Genomic DNA, 12,707 nt, shown 5'->3' with positions numbered 1-12,707 from the left:
GTTCCAGTAATGCCATGGCTTTTTGGACATGTAACATGGTAATACCATGTGTTTGGGGACCTGAATACCATGGTATACTTTGAAGTACCTTGAAATACTGTGTAAAAACATTGTTTATGAATATGTTCATTATTTATTGTATTACATTTGACAGCATCCCTGTGCTAGGTACCACCAATATACTTTTTTCTAAGAGTCATGCTAACATGGTCAATAGGTTTCCTACATCAGGCCATCGTTTCACTTAAAATGAACGCAAAGGAGAAATTACATACATGTGGCTCGTTGTGACCAAGAGGCTTGGCTGACAATGAAATACTGTATGAATATGATTCACCCAAAAAAATCACAGCTACACAAGCACTATTCATTTATACAGGAATTTATTTCTACATATGGTTATAATTGACTAAAAACCATCAGAGTAAATCACTGATAAAAAAAACACTGTGTATCCTAAAAATAATCTGTCAAACAAGAGCGTCCAGACAAGATAGGGTTTGTAGCCCTGGTTGGTGTTTTAAATTTAGATCCCAGGACAGACTGGGTAAATTCAGGACTGTCTCTGTGGTTTTTCTTTGAGTGATGGGCGTCAGGGGCAAAGAGAGAGACTGTACAGGCCCTCATACTGACCCAGTTGACTAATGAGAGATGTGGAGCCCTGAACTGCTCTAATTACTGTGACCATACCACAGGGACTGCAGTCTAGAGAGAGCCCCAGACAACAACTCCTGTGTGCAGCCACAAGGAGGTGGGTCAGTCTAGTCCCAATACTACAGACCTAGAGTCTGCCCTCTATTCTCATTAAACCAGTTTTAAAAAATGGGGCACTCCAGAAAGACCATTTGAACAGATCATGTATGTAAAGAATGAAGGTCTGTGGTGTTCCCACTGCTACAAACAGACTACAAAGCTGGAATCTTTAAAAAAGTCTCAACGCAAACGCATTTCAGTGAACGTTTTGTACACACAAATTGACTGGTACCATAATGCAAAAAAAAATGTTTTTTTAAATAAAATACAAAAATAATAATTCATTAGGTAGTAACCAAAGGCAAACCAATATAAGCTTAACATTACTTATGCTATAAGGGATAGAAATCCTAAGGAATTTATCAAATCCCATTCTGATTCCGATTCCACTTAACGATTTCGGGTTCCTTAATGATTCTATTTGCTTTGGAATTTTCTTAGCACTTTAAAGTAACCATTATGAAAGTAACAGCCTGATCTGATGAAATGTAGGTCACCATGGCAAAATTTTGCAAACCAAAATTAAGTGTTGTATTGCACGTTTGGCTGCAGTTTCCCAGTGGAATGCAGTGGGGGGCGCCAAAAGCGATTTGAAATTATGTAACCAGGTGTGGTTTTTGAGGTGAATATTAGATGGATGTTTTAATGAGTAAAATGTACTTCCCTAACCTTAAACTTTAGCCTAAATCTAACCAATAGTTTATCAATAGTGTGTTTCTGCGTGTACATTGTGTTTTGTCTTTGCTATATGCTATGCATAATTTTATTTCATTTAAACGACTGATCTCAGTTCAGGACATTCTGGGCTGTCAGTAAAGGGTTAAACTTTTGACGCACCAAATGAAGGCAGGCATATTTACATTTTTCACAATGGTGCAGAGACGTTAAACTGGTTATAGGGTTAAATGTTCAATAGGTTAAGAAAACCGAGAAGCAAGTGACCATTTGCGCTGGTGGAAACACATGAGTGTACGATGTAAATTCGCAAAAATGTAGTTATGTTAATGTTTATTCTATGAGACTAGGATGGAAAGTAATGACTTATTGCTCAGTGATAGTCAGGAACCACTCCAACCAATTCAGTAAGAGTTGTTTCAATTGAGACAGAGTCAAATTGATAGCTCGTCAGTTCGAGACTGATTTGTAAATCTCACAATTCATTAAAAAGAACCAAATTACCATTGGAATTTGTTTGTCAGTCACACTACACTGGTCGTACTTAATGGTTGTTGTTGTATGTAATCAATGAGTACTATGCAATAGAAAGATGTGTTGTCTATTCAATGTCTTTGCAGCACCTAGCCTTTCTCGTTTGCAAACTCAGCTAAAACATTATTTCTTTTCAACCTAGTCTCATAAAATGAACTTTAGTATAACAACATTTTTGCAAACTGACTTTACATGATGCGTTTTACGTTTTGCCGCAATTTCTTGGTGAAATTAACACTAGAGGCACTGCTACAACTCTTCATAAACACTTATCTTTTGCTCTTTTACTCACACACTGCAATGTTATGATATCGAAACACTTTTACTATAACACATCATATGAAATACGACACATTTTAACGCTTGTATTACAGACCCACCCACATTTACACACTTAGTCCAGTGAGATTAGCTTGCATGGTAGCTCAACGGTGGTGTTGAACGTTGGACTCGTAAGATTCAAGCCCAGCCAAGCACACAAGCTGACACATGAGACGAAAGTGTCATAGAAGTGGCACGAAATGACGTGGTTGCTTAAGAAAATTTGCTTTTCATGTCACATTTGCTTTTAGAACTCTATCGGTTAGGTTTAGGCTTTGGTTAAGGGTAAGGATGTCTGTTTTGTTTACCTCTCATTTGCTTTGAGGACAACATTGGTTAAGTTTAGATTCAAGTTTTAGGTTAGGGAGGTACGTTTTACTCATTAAAACCTCCATTTAATATTTATCTTAAAAACCTCGTCTGATTAAAACACCATTTCACTCTCTTTTGGCTTCCCCTGATGGACATTTCACTGAGAAACTGCAGCCAAGCATGTAATTAAATACGTAATTTCAATTTGCTAAACTTGCCACATTCACATAATGTTCACGAGATTAGGTTTCTTTTTCCATAGCACTGTAGATTTAGTAGCGCCACTGAATTTTCTATCAGAGTATTTTAGTATGATGTTTTGCCTGTATTGGCATAAGAATGCAGACATTTAAGAAAACGCTAATTGAATCAAACATTATGAAAATTGTTTCTAGGACTTTGTTAAAAATGGAAATATTAATATGATCAAAATCGAGTATTCCTGAGTGCCGTATTGTAAAATTAAATATTAGCTAATAACAGTTTTTAAAACTGCTAAAATTAAACATTAAACACTGATTTAACAAGATACTTGAAAAAAAGTGCATTATCGATTGACAAGATTGTTGGTAGATTTTGGCACTGACACACTTCTGTTAACTGGCCAAGCATGCATGTTTATTACCCTACAGCCGACCAATAATCTCACAATGGCCATATATGAGATGATTAATTGGTCTGCCTGATATACATATCATCTGTGGTGGTGGTGTAGTGGACTAAAGCACCGAACTGGTAAGCGGAAGGTTCAATCCCCACAGCCACCACCATTGTGTCCTTGAGCAAGGCACTTAACTCCAGGTTGCTCCAGGGGGATTGTCCCTGTAATCAGGGTACTGTAAGTCGCTTTGGATAAAAGCGTCTGCCAAATGCATAAATGTAAATGTGACAGACGACCAGTTCATCAGCTGATATTTGGTCTTTCTTCTACTTAGATATGACTTTGACATGGTTGAGCAGATGTCCTCATCTCACCTGTCTGTTTCTCTCATCCATTATCCGGGTTATCTGGATCTTCTTTCGCCCCATTGTCACTTCCTTCTGTTTCTCTGACAAACAATCCTCTTGATTCTCCAGTGATTGAGGGAGATTATGTTTTGGTTTTATTGCCAAGTAAGAAAACACTTTCTCTCTTCATTCTTCACCACACCATAACCTGAAAGAGACATCAGTAGATGTTGAGGAAAACGGAAAAGCTACTTTTAAGGAAATGTATGGAATTTACATAAAAATGATCAAAACTAGAATATCACAAACAGCCTAGATGAAAAAAAATTAGTTAGTTAGCTTTTACAAGCTACATTTCCATGTTTCCTGCAGTTTAATCAAACAAACATTTTTCAACACATCCATCTTAGAGAGCTCTCTTGTAATCTCATTTGCTGTCTGGTGTACACAGCAACAGTATTGTCCTAAAGCCACTGGATTATAGGGGCAGGAAAAGTCACTGTGCAAATTCCCCAAGTACAGTGCAACATGACTGACGGTAACACTATTTCTCATTAACATGGATTCAAGCCATCTTATTTCCCACTACAACAAAATCACATGGCTACTAGTGAATGTAATCCATCATAATCCTTAAATCTGAAATACAACATGTAATCTGGGTAATACATGGTAAAAGTATCATTAGAAATAGTCTAATACACAGGCAATTTGTACATAAATTCCAACATGGCCAAAAAAAACTAAACAACAACAACAACAACAACAACATCATAACGCTAAAACAAAACAAACCATGCCATGATATCCTTCGTCCAATGGCAGGCTAGAGCTTACTTCAATGAATACCACAGGCTGTTATTTCCTTTCAGAGCAGAACCATACAGATCCAAAAGAAAAAAAAAATTGTCTACCTTTGATTGCATTTATTCTTGGCTTTGAATGCTTCCCAAGAAATGTAAGATAAAAAAAGGGTCAAATTCCAACTATATTTGGAGCTACTTCTAAAGAATGGACTTAAAAGTCTATACATGGACCTTTTAAGTGGATGAAAGAAAACTGTCCCAGAATTATTCCTGTCTGGTGTCCCCAGTGCAGAAGCAGGTTTTGATATCTGCCTGTGATAAAAGACAAAGAACGACACCCTCATTCCTGCACTTTCACTCTTTCCTGTTCATCTCCACGGTTACCAGGGCAACCAAGGAGCTGCCTCACATATGATCTATCAACTCTAAGTGTAAAGAAAAGCCTGTTAAAGGGATGGGCCAAGCTGCTTCCTTATTGCAGCAGACAGTTAAATATGTCACGCTCTTTGAAATACATGACTCTGCCGTCAAATCTGTGACTTCAATTTTGGTAAGCCCAAACCGATTTCAGCAGCAGAACTTTCAATCTACTCTTTCCGAATTCACAGTGCAATCAGTCGGAAGCTATACTAATTGCATGTCACACGCAGCAATCAGCAGCCTCTATATTCTCACACAATAAAATAACTGTCTATTTCTTTAATTAATATGTGAAAAGCCATGTAATAAGTGGGATGATTTACAGTAACCCAGTCATAATTGCTAAATAAACCCCTTCAGGATTATGGACCTTATTCACACTAGCACCATCTTTGAGTTTTAATGGGAATGACAACGAGGCTGTGAGGGATAGACTTGCAGCCTCTTCAATGGGCTGTACTGCAGTTTAAAGTGTTTTTGGATCATTTTCCAAAGTCAAAACCTTGATAAAATATCTGTCCAAGAACATTCAATTTACAAAGAACTCCAGACAACATGAGTTGTGAAAAATCAAATGTGATCTAGGAGCTTTATACAGCTTTATACCGTTCATGCCATTGAAGAGATTGTAAGGCAGGGGGGTACACGGAGCCCCTGCACACGTTACGAGCCAGTTTATATAAAAATCGTACAGATGCAATCGTACACGACACAACTTTATGACCTGGTAAATTCCGGAGCAATCACACGATTTTTTGTGCTATTTATCATTATAAGACATAAAGCCAGAGAAGGACATTGCTTTAATTCCTTGCAATTTAGAAATAAAAAAGAAGACTGGCATGGCCAGGGGCTGCATTAGCTGAAAACTCATCTGCCGATTAAAAAACAAAAAGGATAATTATTTCAAATGCTGTCCAACATTTGACAAATTCAGATTTTGAAGGGAGGCTGTGAGATTTCATGACTGCACTGCATACAATCATAACGTCATTGTGTTGCTGCTGCCAGTGTTAAAGTGCACAAAATGTTTAAACAGAAAGTGCGGAAAATTCGCGCACCGTTTCTGTCGGTTATACTTGGATTTAATTTTAAGCACAAACGTTTAGTGCAGAATACCTGTCGCATTTTATCAGAGGCTATTAAGCAGAGACAGGCCACTTCTATTTAAATGAATGGGCAAAATTGGAATGCCCAACTATACAAGACAGGAAAATTTCGTGTTTTAGCGTAATATGAGGTAAAGCACAATTTAGGAATCCAGTATTATCACATTTTATTGCTGATTTGAAATATGTTCTTTGATCACAACCGTTTTTGAGATTTTGGTGTGCATGTATTATAGATATAGGCTACGTCCTTCTCGTGTCACTGCTTGCATGTTGATAGCAGACATTCTGAAAAAGATCCGTGAGGTCTTGTCCATGTGAATGCGCTTTAAAGCCGCATGTAGCAAAGCTTAAAAATCCTTGGTTTCACCAGACGCGCTTGGGGAGTTAAAAAAAATCTATCACATATCCACTATCGTGTGCATATACAATTATAACAGATGCTATATCCCCCTAAATGTAGCCCTAGAACTGAAACAAATGCAAGTATGATGAATAAAAATAGACCATGGCGGAAATTTAAAAACTCTGTCCATCAGAGTGAAATAGATTGTTTTCTAGCGGAACCCGTATGGCAAATTATTTGTTTGAAGAGCAGAGAGCAGCATGGCCTTTCTGTAGAATCCTTAGTGATGTGGTTGTGAATAATATGAGAAAAACAGTTTTAACATGACCATTTTCTCCAAATGTGTAAAAGCTTAATGAACACTCAGTTTTTATTGATTGTGTGAGTTGTAATACCTTCGCCTGATTGGTCAGCACATTTTACACATGCAAGAAATGTAATTGGTGCTTGCCAGCGCAATTTGCCAAAACAATGTTAGGGTGTTATGGGTGGTTATATATATATGGCCAATGAATAGCAAGTGCTCTAAACAGAGAGGACTTGTGAAGAAAGAGATGTTTTGGGAGGACCATCCTGCTGCAAAACATATGTCTTATAAGGACACACCATTTATCCATGCCCATGAGGAGGCCATGCCTCTAGTTGAGTGTGCTTTAACACCAACTGGGCAAGTCTGACCCTGTGACTCGTAAGCCAGGTTAATTGCATCGACAATCCAGTGAGAAAGTCTTTGTTTGGAGACGGACATTCCTTTCGTGCGTCCTCCATAGCATGTAAAGAGCTGATCAGACAGTCTGAACTGGCAAGTACGCTCAACGTATGCTTGTAGCGCCCGCACAGGGCATAACAAATGCAATGATTGTACCTCATCTGAATTAAATGGAGGAGGGAAGAAGGCCTGAAGGTGAACCACCTGTGCTTTGAAGGGTGTGGTCAGGACCTTGGGTACATAGCCTTTCCTGGGTTTGACAATGGCTCTTGAAAGACTGGGGCCAAACTCCAGACATGAATTGTCAACTGATAGTGCATGCAGGTCACCTACCCATTTTACTGAGGCCAGAGCCAGAAGTAGTGCGGTCTTCATGGAAAGCATACGCAAATCAACAGAGTCCAAAGGCTCGAAGGGGGGCCCTGCGAGAGCTTTTAAGCCCCAAGTCGGGACTGTAGCCGGCCAAGGTGGGTTTAATCGTCTTGATCCTTTAAGGAACTTTATGATTAAATCATGCTTGCCTATAGAGGCGCCAGTTTCACGTGCGTGATACACAGATATATTTGCCACATACACTTTGAGCTTTGACGGAGTGAGTCCTGCGTCTGTCAGTCTCAACAGTGGCGGTGAATGAATTCCACCTTGGCAGTTTATGTATGCCACAACTGTCATGTTGTCTGAGCGAACCAGGACATGACAGTTTGCTATTTCCGACTGAAAAGCCTTTAAAACTAGAATTACAGCCAATAGCTCTAGGCGGTTGATATGCCATGCCCTCCTCACACATGTCCTCGTGTCGAAAGTCGGGCGTCCATCGCACACCACCCCCCAACCTGTGTTGGAAGTATCCGTAGTCACCACTTTCCATCTGACAACTTGTCCCAGCGCGACACATCGCTGGTAAAATGCAGGAGCTGTCCATGGTACTAAAGAAGCTATACAGCGGTGGGATATTGTGATGCGCTTGCGCCCTTGGCACCAAGCATGTTGTGGCACACGGCGCTTCAGTCAGCACTTAAGAGGTCTCATGTGTAAGAGACCTAATGTGATGACGGCTGATGCCGCCACCATAAATCCCAATGCTTTCTGAAACAGCTTCAGAGGAAGTGTTCTCCCCAGTTTGAACTGAGACAGACACTGTAGAGTGGCCTGAACGCGCACACTTGTGAGGTGCAAGCGCCCGCTCGTGGAGTCGAGGCGGACTCCCAAAAAGGAGATTTTTGGCTGGGGGAAGAGCGTGCTCTTCGCCCAGTTTACATTGAGGCCCAAGCAGTTGAGATGCTGAAGCAGTAAGTCTCTGTGCTGGCATAACAGAGCCTCTGATTGTGCCAGTAATAGCCAATCATCGAGGTAGTTCAAGATGCGTATGTCGCTCAGTCTTAGAGGGGCGAGAACCGCATCAATGCACTTCGTGAATGAGCGAGGAGTCAGAGACAGTCCGAAGGGCAGGACTATGAATTGATACGCTGTTCCCTCAAACGCGAATCTCAAAAACATCCTGCGATGTCGTACAATTTGGATATGAAAGTACGCATCCATCAGATCTATCGACGCAAACCAATCGTGTGGGCGTACATGCAATAAGATCCATTTCTGAGTAATCATTTTGAATGGGCGCTTTATAAGTGCGCAATTTAAATGTCTCAGATCCAGGATTGGCTGAAGTGGGACAAGAAAATTACAGCTGTAAAACCCCTTTTGCACTTGACAATTTGGCAGAATCTCTATCGCATTTTTCATGATGAGATTGTGTATTTCGGCTCGTAACACAGGCACGTCTTTGGATGAAACTGTGAAAGACAGAACGGCATTGAAATGGGGTGGCCGGCATGCAAATTGGATCGTATAACCATGTTCGATCGTTTTTTGCACCCATTCTGAAATGCCCGTTAGGGCTCGCCATGCGTCCGCGTAATGGGACAGAGGGCAATTTGGTTTGCTCACCATATGATATAATGCGTCGCTCACCATAGGGAAGCAGTTGCGCATAATGTGTGTGCTTTGAAGAGGAAAAGGACTCTTTTTTGAGAATGTAGGAGCATCTCGTGCATTTGCAACAAGAGCTGTATTCTTTATTGTATTTTTTATAGCATGTTTTATTGCATAGGACACAGAAACAACATTTTGCAAAACATTGTGAACAACAATATACCTCTCCCGACGAACAGCAGTGGGGAGGTGGGGAACTGTGTTCTGTGTCTCTAATCGAGCCTTCTTTGGAGCATCGGAGGTAACCACGGGCCCCGTTTTCCGCTTCAAAGCGTTGCACCCGTCAGGAGCGCTTCCGCTGCGCGGAGGGGTTTCTCCTGTCGGTGTGAGGTGGGTGCTGGTACGGCTGCTTCCGTCTGGGCCACGGCTTGCATGGCCTCACTGGTGGCTCGGCTGGGGCAGGGGCAGGTGCTGGCACTGAGTTAGCAGGCATGGGTCTTTTAGCCGGGCACTGGCTTGAGACAGAGCAGGGACGAGCCATCTGCGCTATGCTCCGTTTGGGCATAAAATGTTTTATAGCTTGCGACTGCTGCTGAGTCGCAATGTAATGCTCAGCAAACGTACTCACTCCGCCACCAAAGAGGCCGGCTGGAGACACTGGTGCATTCAACAGAGATGTTTTCTCTCTGTCACTCATCTCCGTGAGGGTCAGCCATATATGCCACTCCAGAACGACCAGGTTGCCCATGGATTTACCGATGACCTGCACCGTGACTTTTGTGGCGCGCAGCACTAGGTCTGTAGCAGTCCGTAGCTCTTTGAAAGTCTCCGGATCAAAGCCTTGCTCATCCATTTGTCTGAGGAGCTTAGCTTGGAATACCTGGAGCACTGCCATTGTGTGGAGTGCTGATCCAGCTTGTCATGCCACCAAGTAGGCTTTTCCCGCCAGTGTGGACATCTGTTTACACGGCTTAGAAGGATGTATGGGGCGTGATTTCCACGCCCTGTTACTAGTAGGGCAGAGATGTGCCGCTACCGCCTCCTCCACAGGGGGTAGTTGGGCATAGCCGTTCTTTTCCCTGTGGTTCACGTTCGTGAGAATGGTGTCACTGTGCATGCATGCTGAGAAGGGCGCATGCCAGGATTTAGATAGTTCGCTATGCACTTCGGGGAAAAACGGGACAGATCTGTGGGACGTGGCCACTTGACGGTGTCCGGACTGCAAGAACCACTCATCAAGGCAAGACTGCCCAGGTTCCTCTGGGGGAGACCACTCGAGGTTGAGTTCTTCGACCGCCCTTGCAAGGACATGAAGCATCTCCCTGTCAGTGGTGCATACTCGGTCCTCGACCTCGCTGGGGGGAGGGGCGGTAGCATCATCCACTGACCACTCGCCTGATGCAGCGAGAGACATGACATCGTCATTATCATCCTTATCATCCCCAGTGTCAGATCCACCAAAAGAGACGAGGCCGCACGCTCCTTCAGAGGGCCGGAGCTCGTCTCGCACATAGCGTATTGGGAAACATGTGCTTCGTGGAGATTGAGGGGCTCGTGGGGTGTGTGCCAGCACGAAATCCACCTCAAATTCATCCTGCTCGACCTCGCGGCCCCACCATGCCTCCTCGTGTGAATCCTCGGGTATCACAGAAGAGGACTGCAGGGGAGCGGAGAGTCTTCTCGCTGCCATGAAGATTCCGTCCACTGACTCGTGTGTATCAATGGCGAAGGGTAGAGGGCTTCGAGACAAGAGATGATCGCTGTCTTGAAGGAAGAAATTCTGAGGAAATGGTGTCTGTGTACCTGTTTTTATAGCAGTCAGTTTCGTGCCAAAACAGGTGGGGCTCAAACACCATAGCCAATAATAGAATATTGGCGTTATTGTAGAGAGGTTTCAAATAGGTAATGTATGAATGCACTCCCCATATGCGTAACTACGCAATGTAAAGTGTACAGAGTCGTAAGGGAACAAAATGTTTTTCTCTCCGGCTCCGGCATTCCACAGCCTCCTTTCCAAATGGTAACCAGTTAGAACAAAATAAAATAAAAGTTAATGAGGTTCTAGTTAAAATGACAGTACTCTGCGCTAAGGGTGGGTGATATACCAGTTGCAGTATTTCCAGATCTCACAAGAGAAACAAGATAAAATTAAAGGACTTTCCTCACCCATATATATATATATATATATATATATATATATATATATACATACACAGTACTGTGCAAAAGTCTTAGGCACATAAGATGTTTCACAAAAGCATTTGTCTTAAGATGGTTATTTATATCTTCAGCTTTAGTGTGTCAATAGGAAATATAAATGTTAGACTCCCAAACATTACTTTTGCAAATAGAAAATATTAGAATAGAAGAACAGGTAGACACCTACAACAGATGTCATGGCCCCCACAAAGCCCCCCACTGAACATTGTGTCAGTCTGAGATTACATAAAGAGACAGAAGCAATTGAGACAGCCTAAATAGATAGAAGAACAGTGGCAAATTCTCCAAGAAGCTTGGAACATCCTATCTGCCAACAACCAAGAGAAACTGTGTCCGGGTGTACCTAGGAGAACTGGTGTTTTTTTAAAGGCAAAAGTGGCCACACTGAATATTGATTTAGCTTTTTTATGTTTACTGGACTTTGTAAGACATTAAGTGATAAATGAAAACTATTTATGTCATTATGTTTGAAGACATCCTCACTATGCAACAATTTTCATAAGTGCCTAAAACTTTTGCACAGTATTGTATATATATATATATATATATATATATATATATATATATATATATATATATACACTATACAGGTGCATCTCAATAAATTAAAATGTCGTGGAAAAGTTAATTTATTTCAGTAATTCAACTCAAATTGTGAAACTCGTGTATTAAATAAATTCAATGCACACAGACTGAAGTAGTTTAAGTCTTTGGTTCTTTTAATTGTGATGATTTTGGCTCACATTTAACAAAAACCCACCAATTCACTATCTCAAAAAATTAGAATACATCATAAGACCAATAAAAAAAACATTTTTAGTGAATTGTTGGCCTTCTGGAAAGTATGTTCATTTACTGTATATGTACTCAATACTTGGTAGGGGCTCATTTTGCTTTAATTACTGCCTCAATTTGGCGTGGCATGGAGGTGATCAGTTTGTGGCACTGCTGAGGTGGTATGAAAGCCCAGGTTTCTTTGACAGTGGCCTTCAGCTCATCTGCATTTTTTGGTCTCTTGTTTCTCATTTTCCTCTTGACAATACCACATAGATTCTCTATGGGGTTCAGGTCTGGTGAGTTTGCTGGCCAGTCAAGCACACCAACACCATGGTCATTTAACCAACTTTTGGTGCTTTTGGCAGTGTGGGCAGGTGCCAAATCCTGCTGGAAAATGAAATCAGCATCTTTAAAAAGCTGGTCAGCAGAAGGAAGCATGAAGTGCTCCAAAATTTCTTGGTAAACGGGTGCAGTGACTTTGGTTTTCAAAAAACAAAATGGACCAACACCAGCAGATGACATTGCACCCCAAATCATCACAGACTGTGGAAAATTAACACTGGACTTCAAGCAACTTGGACTATGAGCTTCTCCACCCTTCCTCCAGACTCTAGGACCTTGGTTTCCAAATGAAATACAAAACTTACTCTCATCTGAAAAGAGGACTTTGGAACACTGGGCAACAGTCCAGTTCTTCTTCTCCTTAGCCCAGGTAAGACGCCTCTGACGTTGTCTGTGGTTCAGGAGTGGCTTAACAAGAGGAATACGACAACTGTAGCCAAACTCCTTGACATGTCTGTGTGTGGTGGCTCTTGATGCCTTGACCCCAGCCTCAGTCCATTCCTTGT

General features: G+C 41.6%; 1 protein-coding gene across 1 annotated transcript in view; it reads right to left on the bottom strand.

Annotated features, from left to right (window-relative positions):
- LOC127444855 (myocyte-specific enhancer factor 2A-like) overlaps positions 1-12,707 on the bottom strand; it is a 68,332-nt gene that overhangs the window by 40,242 nt on the left and 15,383 nt on the right. Inside the window, exon 2 of the mRNA XM_051704443.1 lies at positions 3,571-3,751. Within this exon, the coding sequence (XP_051560403.1) occupies positions 3,571-3,624 (54 nt within the window). The 5' untranslated portion in view covers positions 3,625-3,751. The remainder of the gene's footprint in view (positions 1-3,570; positions 3,752-12,707) is intronic.

The sequence above is a fragment of the Myxocyprinus asiaticus genome, chromosome 1, assembly GCF_019703515.2.
Source record: "Myxocyprinus asiaticus isolate MX2 ecotype Aquarium Trade chromosome 1, UBuf_Myxa_2, whole genome shotgun sequence".
Classification (NCBI taxonomy): Eukaryota; Metazoa; Chordata; class Actinopteri; order Cypriniformes; family Catostomidae; genus Myxocyprinus; species Myxocyprinus asiaticus.
The sequence above is the reverse complement of the archived record's forward strand: the minus strand, read 5'-3'. Positions and strand labels throughout refer to the sequence as shown.